Source organism: Populus trichocarpa, chromosome 5, assembly GCF_000002775.5.
Source record: "Populus trichocarpa isolate Nisqually-1 chromosome 5, P.trichocarpa_v4.1, whole genome shotgun sequence".
Classification (NCBI taxonomy): domain Eukaryota; kingdom Viridiplantae; phylum Streptophyta; class Magnoliopsida; order Malpighiales; family Salicaceae; genus Populus; species Populus trichocarpa.
In genome coordinates this window covers 1023000-1036310 of record NC_037289.2, presented here as the reverse complement: position 1 = coordinate 1036310, position 13311 = coordinate 1023000, and the positions used below count along the sequence as shown (strand labels likewise).

Below are 13311 nucleotides of genomic sequence, written 5' to 3'. Positions count from 1 at the left end.
CAAAATCAACTCTTAATTTGTAACGGTATACAACTTTATGTTCGGTGTGTACTGTAAACTGATGTCATGCTCTCCACATAATCATGAGCTTTTTGAAACAAATGGGCTTCATCTGCAAAAAGCATTTTCAGTTCTTGGGACAAGGGGTCAAACAGATAAAAAACCTGTTGTTGGATTACATTCATAATTTATATCAAGCCCCAGCTGCTGCTCGAAGGAAGTCCTTCTAGGAAAAAAATCAGGAACAAAAATGCTGATAGAGTTCCATCTTGGAGGTCAGAAAGCTGGAGTTCTACTAGAAGAAGATACATCTGGAGAGAGTAATTAAGGAAGCCGGAACTGCTTAGAGTTTTGTTACCGAAGCTTCAAGTTAAGATCCTCCGACCATCTCAAGCTGGAAAACTTATGGAAATCAATCACTGCAAAACAGTTGCAATTGTTTATGCAATGTTTAATGCTCGTAGCCTCTGAGCACTCCAAATTAATTTTTAAAATAAAATATCAAGAGATGGCAGAAAATGAATGTGCTCATCAATATTGTCCTCATTGAAAGTATACTGTGGTATTTTAAATTGCTCCAGTTTTTAAAAAAGAGAAGGCCACAGGCCAAAGAAACAACAGGAATAAGAGAAACTATTTTTTATTTGAGAAAATACGATACTGCAAACTATTTCTTATGAATAAATCCCGTATTACAAGAAGCCAAGTTGGTTGCTCAGCACAACATAACTGATACAAACAATTACTGATACAAGCACAAGGACAAACACAAGTCTCATCAAAACAGAAAGGCTAAGCAACAAGAACACTTCCACAGAACACTTCTCACAGGCAAATTGCTAAACATGCAGTGAGCAACCATTGATTTGGAATGCGACTACTTCTCCACAGAGGATTACAACAAATTCAGAAAGTAGCCCATACACTCCTGATAAGATCCAATCACCTTCTGAATCTGGACAACTTGGGAAAGTTAATAGCCAAAAAGCAGTAGCAAGTGTCCATGCATTCTTCAATGAAATAAAACCACCTGCGTCGCCAATCCGGATTTATGCACAGTACTGCTGCAATTGTCAACACCACAATTATGTAACACACACCGAAGCTGGCATAGAAACTGTACATGTCTATGAAGCCACCATCTCCATTGGAATCGTTAGGCACTCTCGCGGATGGTGATTCTGTTTTGTCGCAACTGTTTTGCAATGGAGGTCCACAAAGAAGAGGATTCCCTTTATAACTGCTCTCATCAAAGGTAGCAAATTGATTTTTCATCTCCGGTGTTCTTCCTGACAATTTATTGTACGACACGTTGAAAACTGCTAGAAAGGTCAGTTCAACGAGTTGTGCAGGAATTCTCCCATTCAAGTTGTTGTGAGAAAGATCCAAGCTTTCTATCTGCTTCAGATTGGAGAAAGATGGAGGGATCAATCCATTAAAATTATTTTGTGACAGATTTAGAGCATATATCCCACTTAAGTTTCCCCACTCTGTCGGGATTTCTCCAGTGAATCTGTTACAAGAAAGATCCATAACAGACATGTAACGAAGGATATCGCCTTCGTAAGTGTAGAAATTTTTCTTTGATGTAAGCTCTACGGATATTTTTACACTGATCTCTGGCCACAAAATTTTATCAAAAAGATAAAAACCTTCGTTCCCCAATTCTCTTCCCCCTATGGATGCAAATATTTCTTTCCGGCTTCCATCATCTCGTGACTCCGTACTAGTGTGAACCAAAGTTTTTTCATATGATTCCGTAAAATCTAAATTGCTCAAACATGAGGGTAACAGACCAGAAAAATTATTTTCTGAAAGATCCAATATGCTTAATTTCCTTAACAAGCATAACTGAACAGGAAGTTCCCCATTGAATTGATTAGATTTCAGAAGAAGAATACTCAATTCCGAAAGGCTAGCAATCCAGTTTGGAATTGGCCCAGTTAAGTTGTTATAGCCGAGATCTAATGTCACCAAAGAAGAGATGTTATAAAAAGCATTTGGCAGTGGACCGGTCAATCGATTTCCGTATAGGTGGACATGGCGTAAATGTGGTGCAAGGAAGCCCAACGGCAAAGACCCAGACAGATTGTTTTCAGAAAGATCTAAAAATTCAAGCCAATAAGAATTGAAATATTCTTTTGGAATGGTACCTTCAAAATGATTTCTGGACAAATCAATTGCCTGAAAGCGGTATATTGAAGAGTTCCCAATTCCCCTTGGAAGCATGCCTGACAAAAGATTGTTACTGATATCAAACCACGAAAATGATGATGCAAGAGAAAAGGTACCCGATACTTGTCCTGCAAATTTGTTTCCATCGAGAAAGAGGTACTCTAGGCTAGTCATGTTGAACACAGAGAGTGGTAATCGCCCTTTGAAATTGTTATTGGACAGCTTTAAGGACCACAACGAGGAGCCTACTGTTGGCAAATTATGCTCAAGCAGTTCACAAGACATGTGATTGTTGGAAAGATCCAAGTATTCGAGAGAGCTCATATTCCCAAAACAAGGAGGAATACAACCTGTGAGGCTGTTGTTAGCCATCATGAAGTTCTTCAAACGTGGAAAAATCGAACATATGTTCCTTGCAAGTTGACCATGTATGCTGTTGCCAGACATATCTACTGTCTGAAGGTTGGGTGTTGGATGTTGTGGCAGCTGCAAAGGACCTATAAATGAGGTGTCTCTCAAATATAGTCGATTTAACTTTGTATTATTCTCAAACAGCCAAGATGGGAAAGGTTCTCCAACGAATTTGTTGTGGGATAGATCAACAAACACCAAATCATATTGGCTCTGGAGGAAGTTTGGAAATCCAGCCTCGAGTGGTTTTGGAGTACAGTTTGAAGCACTAAAAACACGAAGCCGGAACTTTGGAACTAAAGGCTGAAAACTAGGTGCAGCTATTAGCTCATTGTTATCGCATTCAAAGAACTTGAGGTTGGAGTGGTTCATAAATGAACCAAATGATATTGGGACTTGAAAGTAGTTATTTGAAACTGAGAGGTATTCAAGCTGCGTAAGATGGGAAATGTGACTAAATGCAATATTTCCCTCCAATTGGTTGTAAGATAAATCCAAGATTTGTAGAGATGATAGATTTCCAAAACAAGGAGGGAGTACGCCCTTTAGATTGTTTCCTGAGAGAAATAGATGTTCAAGATTCTTCAGTTCACACCAGCCTGCAGAATATATCAATATGTTCATGTTAATTAAGGGAATAGGAATATATCAATTATGTACTATTTATTGAGAGATCTATTCAACAATACAAGTTTATTAGTGATTTAATTTACTTTGGTGAGGCAGGGTGCCATTTAGCATATATACTAGCTTTCCAGAGACAAAATTCTGTGAGCAGGCAGTTGTCCATTATTTCGTAGAAAACTTGTTGTTATGGTGCATTCTTAATACCAGACAATAGTTATAATTATAATCTTTTATCCGATCTGTTATATCAAACTGATATTTTAACAATGTTCTATAGATTTTGTTCTCTAATTAGGCCTAGAATTTTTTTGGGGATTTTTATTTATTTTCTTAGTTATTTTTATATAGGAAGCAATTTTTTTAGTTATTTCCAAAAACTTTCTAAGTGAGGTTTTAAAGTTTTAGTTGATTTAGGTCGGTTTTAGATTATATTTAAATAGCTTTGTTTGTTTTTTTTTATTAGAGATTGATTATTTAAATTATTGATATTCATAAGTTTTTTTAATTCAAAGTTTTCTCTTTAGTTTAGGTCCAAGAAATTTTAGAGATAGAGAAATCCTAGATTTTATCCTTTTTTATACAATATAAATATAGATATAGATATAACACAAATATCTATATTCATGTTTTAGGCACCAAAACAGTCACTGACCTTTTCCAAAGTGTGTAAATCTACTATAACGTGCATGTAAGGTCTTGAGGGATGGCAACGCTCCCAATGACTCTATCAAAATGCTTTCCTTGAAGTCAGTTGAATCCAGATACAAGGTTTCTAATTTCCTTAAACCTGTGATAGAGAGAACAATCAATAATAATTATTTACAATATTTAAATAATTTATAATGTTAGAGTTAATATACAAGACATAGCTTAAGTTTTTAAATTAAAATAATTTTTAATATAATATTAAAATTCTAATAATTAAATATTCACCTTCATTTATTTTTTAAAAATTAAAAAATTAAACAAAAGTTAATAGTACTGTGTATATGTAAGTTTCAAATTATTTCACTTAAAAAAATACGTTAAAAAATTAATTATATAAAGCCTTTATAAGGCTTCATCCAAACAACTTAAGGGTTAATACACATCTAATTATTAAACCTCACGAGGGAATGCCATTCGAGGTAGGAATGATTTATAACTTTACCATTGAGACCAGTTGATCCTGTGAACCTATTGTTTGATAGATCTAGAAATTTGAGAGTTGAAAATCCACTGAGAGATGATAAAACGCTGTCGTTCAATTTATTGTAACTTAGATCAAGTTGCTCCAAATTCCTCAACCCTGAAGCTAGCACTTGAAAACCTGAAAGAAAATTGTCAGAAGCAAAAAAATTAACATATATATATATCAACCATCCCAATATCAGTATTTTAAATTCAATGAAAAATAAATTTATATGTTAATTTTTTGACATTATATCAATATTTTAATAACCAAATATTCATGAATTCTAATATATCACCTCCATTCCTTTAATAAAATTTTAAAAATTGAACAAAAGTTAATGATTAAGACACATCTAATTATTAAATAATCTTAATAAAGAATAAATTAAGCCTCACTAAGAAATGTCATCCGAGGTAGGAATGATTTATAACTCTACCTTTGAGATCAATTGTTACTGTGAACCTATTGTTTGATAGATATAGAGATTTGAGAGTTGAAAAACCACTGAGAGATGTTAAAATGCTGTCGTTAAATTTATTGTCATTTAGATAAAGTTCCTTCAAATTCCTCAACCCTGAAGCTAGTACTTGAAAACCTGAAAGAAAATTGTCAGAAGCAAAAAACATTAACTGGTTATATATATCTCAATCATTCCAATATCCATAAAGATTCAATGTAAAGTTACTTGAAATATAATTAACTTTATGTGTTAACTAAAAGAAAATTGAAAGCATAGAACCTTGATTCTTTAAGCCACCAACTAATTGGTTGCCGCTTAAGTCGAGATTCTCCAGTTCTTTGAAAGGCAGAAACAAAGACGCATTGAGATCCAAGTCTTCGACTGCATCAGAATTTACGAAAGAAAGATATAGTTTGATCACTCGGTTTGTGGTGTTGTCACACACAACCATATCCCAGTTACAGCAATTAAAATGCCCTTTATCCCAACCTTCTAGCTCATGGGACCCAGCACCTGCATGACTGAACCAAGCTTTTATCTCTAAGAGACTAATTCTCTCTTCCTCCAGACAACAATGGCACCGCTCGTTGACGAAGGCCAGTGCCATGAGCAGCATGCACACCCACATTTGCCTCATCTTCATAGCGCTCCTACTTGACCGAATACAAAAGCAAGCAAGCTGTCTCTTATATACAATTTAATTTGTCCTCTTCATGCATTTGATCGGACAGTGACAATATCTGTATCGTTGAATTTTCTATGCTGAATTATCCAAGGGAGACTTGGGCTTCATTGAATGAGAGAGTCTTCACGGACAGTGCTAGCCAGGGGCCCGCACCACGGCACAGATCGCTCGGTTTGTGGTGTTGGATTAAAGGATATTCCAACTTCTTGTTTTCTGCTTTGCTTTTCTTCATAGACTTGGGAAGTCAGGTGCTGTATATGAACAATTGATTTGATCTTATGAAATACATGGCAGAAGAGATTAGAAAATGATTTATATTATCAATAATTTCTTCTTACTGCACCTACTGATTTTTATTTCTTGTGAAATATTTAGAATATCTCTTTTGAAATATCAATATCGCCTACCCCCACTTCCTTAATTTTTGTCAATGGAGTGAAATGATTTCCGACGCAGCTATTAATTTCATCAGCCACTTTCATTTATTTTTCTTCATAGACTTGTGAAGTCAAGATTCCTATAATCCACATCATCAAAATGAATTTGATCGAAGACAGGAAAAAAATGAGAAAAAAAAACATTATCAATGGCTTACAAAAAATAAATAAATAAAACCATCAATTACGAGCTTCATAGATAATTTTAGCTATTTTGTCTTAAACTCAACAGAATATCCTTTAATCTTCAACTGACCAACCAAAGATCATAAATGATGCCAAAATTGTAGTCAAGGAGACTTGGAACTCCCTGCTGATGGGCTGTTTATTCTGCCAAAATTGCATGGGCTGTTTTACAGCCTTCGTAATGGGCTTGGCTACTTTGGGTAATTAAAAAAACCCAAATCGATAATGTTTTCTTTTCCTTTGGTATCCGTTTAATCTTTCTTCTGGTTTGATCCTTGATAGTGATGTGTTTTGATGCTTGTCGATTAGCCACAATAATGTTAAATTTACAAGGACAGATCCAAGAAAAGCAATGCAGGCCTGTATTGGTCTCTGGGAGTTCAAAATAAGACCCCCTGATAAAGGCTGTAATCATTGCATGAACCCTTGTAAAGGGGCCTTTACACATGCGGTCCACTGAAGAAGTACGACACCGTTCTTTATTTAATTCTTATGGTTTAAATCTACTAATAACTTAGTCATTTTGCATGCTATTTTTCCACTTGTTTTGTAAAATAGAGAAAATAACAAAGTAAAACTTAGTCATTTTGCATGCTAGTTAATGGTACTAGCAACTGCGGCAGTTTTGTACACAAACCCATATTGGCGACAAAGGTGGTTTTACTTCATTGAGAGTGCATGGAGACTTGCTACTACTTTGTATTGCATACATTTCATAAGCTATCCTCCTTCATAAGGCCATAGGGTCTGATGCGTGCCTTTTGTTTTTTCATTTTTTTTAGTTTGAACTAATAAAACCTTTACTTTTTTTCAAGCTTCAGTTCATTTTATTGCAGTTTCTCAAATGAATTCTACAAATTCAAGATATATATGCATCCTTAATGCCATATTAAAGAGAATATATAGATAGAAGAAGAGGAGCTTTACGTGATATGGATAGCGTGAAGCTCCTAAGCCTAGAACCAGCTAACTGAACATAGAAATCAAAGCTCCTTACCCTCTCCCTATTGTATCTTCTTCGAGTGGAACCCTAGCTTTTTGCCCTCCAAGATATATGTTCTCATCTTTCTCCAGTACTCTCTTTCCATCCAGCATAAGCAATCACAACTTACCTCAACGGAAAACTTTATAGCCAACTTCAACCAATATTTAAAAGGAATTTTGTCCTTTGTTTGATAAGCAAAATCAACAGAACCTGTCTTTGACTTTCTAGCTCATATATAGCAGTAGCCATTTTAAGGAGCAGAAACAAACACTGTAGAGATTTATCATCACGAAAATCTAGTTGAAGCCAACTACATCAAAACTCCACAGCCAATGTACTAATCCCAGCCAATGTATTAAAAAGATAATAAATAAAATTAGAGTAATAACATTGATACAACTTAATTATCATTAAATTTCATTTGCAATTTCCTCTCAATTTTCTGTAGTTTTGTAGAGACAAAGATTAGTTGGTCCTTACGGGAATTTTTCTTCCTTAATTTCACTCCCATTTCCCAAACGATGGAATTCATTCAACCTTTCGATTTTATTTCCACGTAAAATCCATTCTTCTCTATCAAACAGAACATAATAATGGGCCATATTTTAATTTAAATATCTTTTTCCTAATATTTAAAGCTTTTTTGCTGGGAAAATATCATGGGGATTTGAGAGAAAAGACAATAGATAAGAAAGGACATGAAAAAAAGTGAGAGAAAATGATGGTGGGTCTTCATTCTTCAAGGACCGTATTGGAACTCTTTGGAGGCATGGGTGAGAGGTGAAATGGAAAAGTATAGGGACCAAAGTATAATTTCAATGAATATATAGGGTTTAAAATGCAATTTACCCTTAATTTTTTCATGGATGACGCAGTCACAAGGAGAGGATAGATGTCATTTTTGAAATGATAAGACAGGCAGTGACAATAAGTAAAATTTCGTAAATCATCATCAATCAAAAATCATGACGTGGGGACAGATCAGACGGTTGATTGTGACTCTTTTTACCCTCTCTTTCTCCCTGTGGGGGGGTTTTAGGACAGTATCGCGCGAGATGCGCGGGCGCTGTGCTCTTACATTTCCAAGGTGTATAGTGGGATCCATGTCTTTCAATTAAAATCTTGTACTCCTTGGGAACCACTGGGATTCTAGTTTTTTTTTTTAAAAAAAAACATTTCATAAAAGTCCTCAAACTTCGAGGCTCCTCTCAAGCTAGTCTCATCTCTATCATAGCAATTTTATAATTTTTATTCATTTTTAGTTAACAAAAAGTTTATGTAATCACTTGAAGTTTATATGGTTTTTTTTATTAAAAAAAAAACCAATGAATTCTCTAAAAATCTCATTTTAAATCGCTTGAAACTAATTTCATAAAGAAACACAAAGATCTTACATTTATATAATTTATATAATTTGTTTAATTACATAAACAAATTATATGATAAGATGAAGAGATATCACATAATTGATTGATTTTACAACCCTTTAAAAACAAACTCATCAAAATATTTAATCCAAATTCTGAATAAGTAACAATATCTAATGTAGATAGGTTTGAATAATTTGATAATTATTAATAGTCAATTGTAGATTTATCACAATTAGATCATATATATAAACCCAATATTAAACTCATAATATGAACAAATATAACTGGGCTAACTTAATAAAAAAACACGTTGGTATAAAATGACTAGTATAACTAAAAAAGTTTAAATTTTAATTTGACCTCATGGAAATCATTCTCAAATTTTATTAGAAGATTTTATGGTTTTATTCTATAAAGGGTATGTGTAGACTTGAAAGAAGTTGTTTGAGCCAATTTAGTTATTTTTTTAATCTTTTCACAATTCTAATCTAATTTTGGATTTTATATTGTAAAAACCTATATCATATCAAGATTAAATTTCAGTTAAAAAAATATTAGAACTCTAGTTGTGGAGAGTTTTTTTATATATAGAATTACGTTTTTCTTTGAGCTTGTTTTTTTCTTAACCGGATCAACTACATCAATCTCCTAAAAAACAAAAAAAAAGTTTGGAATGAAATTTAACAGTCAGCAACAATAATCCTTTACCGTCCACCATGAAATGATCAACAGGTGTTTTTTAAGGACAATATAAATTCTGAAAGAGTGTAGACATGAATGACAGCCAAGAACCACCCAACAGCCATGCAGGGTCTAGTCTGCATGGCAATGGTCCACTCAATCGCTGAATCCACATGAACACAGTCTAATGAACTGCTCAACATGCATTTGGTTCTGGTAATTCAATTATGCGAAGGGTGTAGGTCCGAATTCTTCAACTTAAAACGAACATGTTTGCGTAATTAAGTGTTCAATCACGTACTTAATTTGCTATTGAAAAAATTTAGAATTTATCAACAATTTAATTAAGCAGGTGTATACAAACTTCCAACATTTGTAGATATCATTGAATCATTAGTTAACACTAAGTAGACTGAGATCAGATCAAAATGTGTCACTTAAGCTCTTAATATTACAGAAAACTTACAATTGCCCTGATGGTTAGCACAAAAGACCGGCTTGGAGTTCAGACTAGCCAAATTGCCCAACTCTTTAAGCCTGAATTTTATCAGTACCATCATAAAATGGGAAAATTAGTTTAGATATACAAGGCAAAATGGAATTAATTACCTCACATTTTGAACTTCAGATTGGTCATGCATGACCACTTGCAGGTCCTCCTAGTGTTAGAACCACACCTTGAAGATCACTTCTTGGATTTGATTCTTTGGCTAATGATGGAGCAGCTCTGATTACCGGATATGTTCTGGTCACTTGAGTTTGTCGAGAACTATGACTGGATTCTTGTCCTGAGAATGTTGTTGGATGATGAGAAGGCTTCAAGGTATCAATATGATTGGAGTTTGGAAATTGATGAACAATGGGGATTTGAGTTGCTGGTGATGCATGATTTTGAGCTAGAATTGCCCCTCTCGATACGAAACCAGGTGCCTGATAGATAAAATTAGGTTTCAATACGAGTTCGAAATATACTGCTAATGAGGAAGTAATGAGGAGCTTACAGGTGAAAACAAGACCCCTCTGAAAATCTTCCCATTAACGGTTGCAGTCATTAGAAGGCCTGAGTCGAAGGCTCCATCAACTTTACCTCGAACCTCAGCACCAACCTATGGAGAACGAGAAGAAAGTGAAAAGCATGTATTAGCAGAACAGGAAGAAAAACAAAGACAAGAAAAATTGTAATCGACAATGTTTTGCATTGCATATATCAACTTAATGATTTACCAGGTTTTGAATACACCCTGGCTCCATGGGTCTATGTTCCACTGCTGGGAATGGTGTTCCTTGCCTGCCAAACCCAGCATGAACATATTGTTCTACTCTTTTATTCTCTCTTGAAATTTGGAGCCTGTGCCGGGTTTTTTGGATCACAAGTCTAGGTAGTTTCTGATTACTTGCAACACTATCAGCCTGGTAATTTCTTGGAATTTTGTTTAACTGCCTAAAGAAATTAAGTCCTTTGCAAGATGTGAGGGAATCAACTGATTTCTGAACCGGTATCTGTTCTTGGTCGGACTGAGACGGAGATGAATTGTGAGAGGGTGAAAGAGAATGCTCTTCTTGTTCTAAATCAATCTCCCATGCTTTTGAATTTGTAGGTCTTATCTTCTTATGATGCAGAGTATCTGAAAGGAACGTTGGAGTTAATTATGTTCGAAGCCTTCATCCGTGCTACTCAGGACAAGGTTTTTGTTATTAAAACTACCTGAACTGAACTGAAAAGGTTGCTTTGATTCTTCTGATTCATATGAGCCCTTCATGTCTATTTCATTGTTTCCCAGAAACATTGACTGCTTCACAGAAAAAAATTAATAACCCTCCCAACTTGAACAGGCATATTTAACAGGAGGTCAAGTGTTTGCATTTTGAGAGTAAATAGTTTAGTTACCGAAATATCTTCTGATCCTGGGAGAAATCTTCTCTTTTCTTGATTCCAATGTTGTCCAAAGATCTTGCACATGGAAATGTTGTATCGACCATTGGGATGTTCTGCTCCAAGTTGCAAGACCAACAACTGATTGAGAGGACGCTCATCCTCTCTGCACCTGCACATACATGCATGCATACATACATACAGAATTGAATTAAGAGACACATGAAGATTATGGGAGGCAGTGTTGAGAACAGAAGCTGCAGATGCAAAACAAAAACTTTCAGTTACCCTCCATAGATGACAATATCCAAGTCGGTGACAATCGCAGTGTGAGAAAACCTCCCTTGAGGTTGCTGGCCAGATATATCAAGTTGAGTCCATGAACAAGTACTCACATCAAGCACCCAAACATCATTGTAGTAATGTTTGTCCCCAACACCCCCAATGACATAAAGCTGCAGACCATGAAGAGCACATTAAATCTCTTTTTGAAAGCCAATAATTGGTAAAGGAGCGTCGAAGAATCAAAGCCTTCAAGCAAAAACAGGTGAGCATCAATAGCACAGACAACAGAATAGGGTATAAAATTCCGAAGAAAAACTAGTCTAATTTTCAAATCTATTTTAGTGCCATGACTTGCCTTTGTTCCAATATTCACAGAAGCATGACCTGCTCGAACACCTGGCGAAGATCCTTGCACAACAAGCTGTTAAAAATAAAAACCATTACCATTGCTTCAAGTCCACAAAATTCTAGAGTAAAATAGAGTAAGTGAAGCTAATGCCTTTGTCCAAGTCATTGTATCTGTATCAAGCACATCCACGTCACCGTGATACCTATCACCACGATCACCACCGTACACAAAAAGCTTATTACCGATTTCAACCGCACTGTGACTATCCCTAGGAGCCGGAATACTGCCCTTAACCTCTGGAGAAGTCCATCTCATGGACTTGAGGTCTAAAACATGCAAATCATTTAAATAATTTGCTTCACCTTCTCCACTTCCCCCAAACACCATGATTCTATCATCACCAATCAAAGTTGCAGTGTGACTTTCACGAGGCAAAGGAGGAGTCCCTTTGCATTCAGGGCTTATCCACTCCTTGGTCCCAAGATCCAATATATGAAGATCATTCACCTTCTTAGAGCCATTAGTGCCCCCAAACACAATCATTTGACGCCCCACAAGAACAGCACTGTGGCTGTCTCTTGGACCAGGCCCTTGACCTGTGGTTGCCAGAGTGTTCCAAACCATTGTATCAAGATTTAGCATTAGAACATCACTGAAATCAAGACCCCCACAACATCCCTGAAATGATGAAACAAATATCACAATTCAGTGAAGAAATTGAAACTGAGTAACAGCATAATCAATTTGCTAGCAGTTCACAAAGCAATTAGATATTTCTTTCTAGAAAACACAGTACTTAAATAGTAGACAGAGCCATATTTCACCAAGAAAGCAACAGCCACAGCTTTTAATAAACATATCTATATCTAGAAAGCAGGATATGTATAGTAATCATCTTCCTACCAAATACTAATTGCCACACTAAATAGAGAAACTTCAGACAACATTTTCAACAATGAGCAGAAGAACAAAAAAAATAGCAAAAAACTAAAATACATGAAGAAAGTATGTCTACTTTGCCTAATGTTGTACATAAAGAACAAAGGGAAACAAGATTTACAGCTACAAGTTTTGACAGAGAAAAAACTATAAATAGTGGCCACCAACACACACAAAAATTACATCTAGTTGAACAAAGAGAAATTTCTCTATGCATTATGAAATATAAAGTTGATGTTGTTAGAAGATTAGACATACCCCAAAGACATATACAACACCATGAGAGTAGCAAGCAGAGTGACCCCATCTTTCAGAAGGATTAAATCCTGAAACCTTAGGATAGAGCCACATTTCCATCTTCTTTGAAGCTTCACGTCCCAAAGACCCCATTACTAGTCTTCTCCCTTTTTTTCTCCTGAGCTAAAAGGCTTTATTTATTTCTAGTTCAACACAAGGCTTGGTGATGATAAAGAAAGTTGAAGAGAGAAATATAAAGCGAGTCAAAAGTGCACATGAACAACCAAGTGATATATCAACTATCAGTGTCAATAGACATGAAAAGATGGGTAACTGTGGCAACCAACATCAACAGAAGGTGGTGGTGAAAGGAGCTTTTTTTTTGCCATATAAACCCTCTACCACTTTAAACAAATTTTCTTTAAATGTAAAGTATT

General features: G+C 35.3%; 2 protein-coding genes across 4 annotated transcripts in view; both read right to left on the bottom strand.

Moving 5' to 3' along the window:
* The window catches only part of LOC18098576 (receptor-like protein 9a), a 34054-nt gene extending 28250 nt beyond the window's left edge, over nt 1–5804 (bottom strand). Inside the window, exons 1-5 of the mRNA XM_024601207.2 lie at nt 5127–5804; nt 4824–4982; nt 4364–4522; nt 3866–4000; nt 1031–3185 (exon numbers count right to left, since the gene is read on the bottom strand). Coding sequence (XP_024456975.2) covers nt 1031–3185; nt 3866–4000; nt 4364–4522; nt 4824–4982; nt 5127–5490 — 2972 coding nt within the window. The 5' untranslated portion in view covers nt 5491–5804. The remainder of the gene's footprint in view (nt 1–1030; nt 3186–3865; nt 4001–4363; nt 4523–4823; nt 4983–5126) is intronic.
* A 3740-nt stretch (nt 5805–9544) lies between these two features.
* LOC112327529 (uncharacterized) lies at nt 9545–13311 on the bottom strand. 3 transcript variants are annotated; one of them, XM_024601202.2, is made up of 9 exons: nt 12896–13311; nt 11849–12376; nt 11705–11770; nt 11353–11519; nt 11080–11236; nt 10897–10984; nt 10416–10816; nt 10193–10297; nt 9545–10121 (listed from the first exon to the last, which is right to left on the bottom strand). In XM_024601202.2, the coding sequence occupies exons 1-9, from the start codon at nt 13025–13027 to the stop codon at nt 9825–9827; spliced, it is 1941 nt and encodes a 646-aa protein (XP_024456970.2). In that variant the 5' UTR covers nt 13028–13311; the 3' UTR covers nt 9545–9824. The 3 variants fall into 3 exon arrangements, with proteins under 3 accessions (XP_024456970.2, XP_052308743.1, XP_052308744.1); XM_052452783.1 differs by having other exon boundaries at nt 10897–10981; nt 12896–13309; XM_052452784.1 differs by lacking the exons at nt 10416–10816; nt 10897–10984.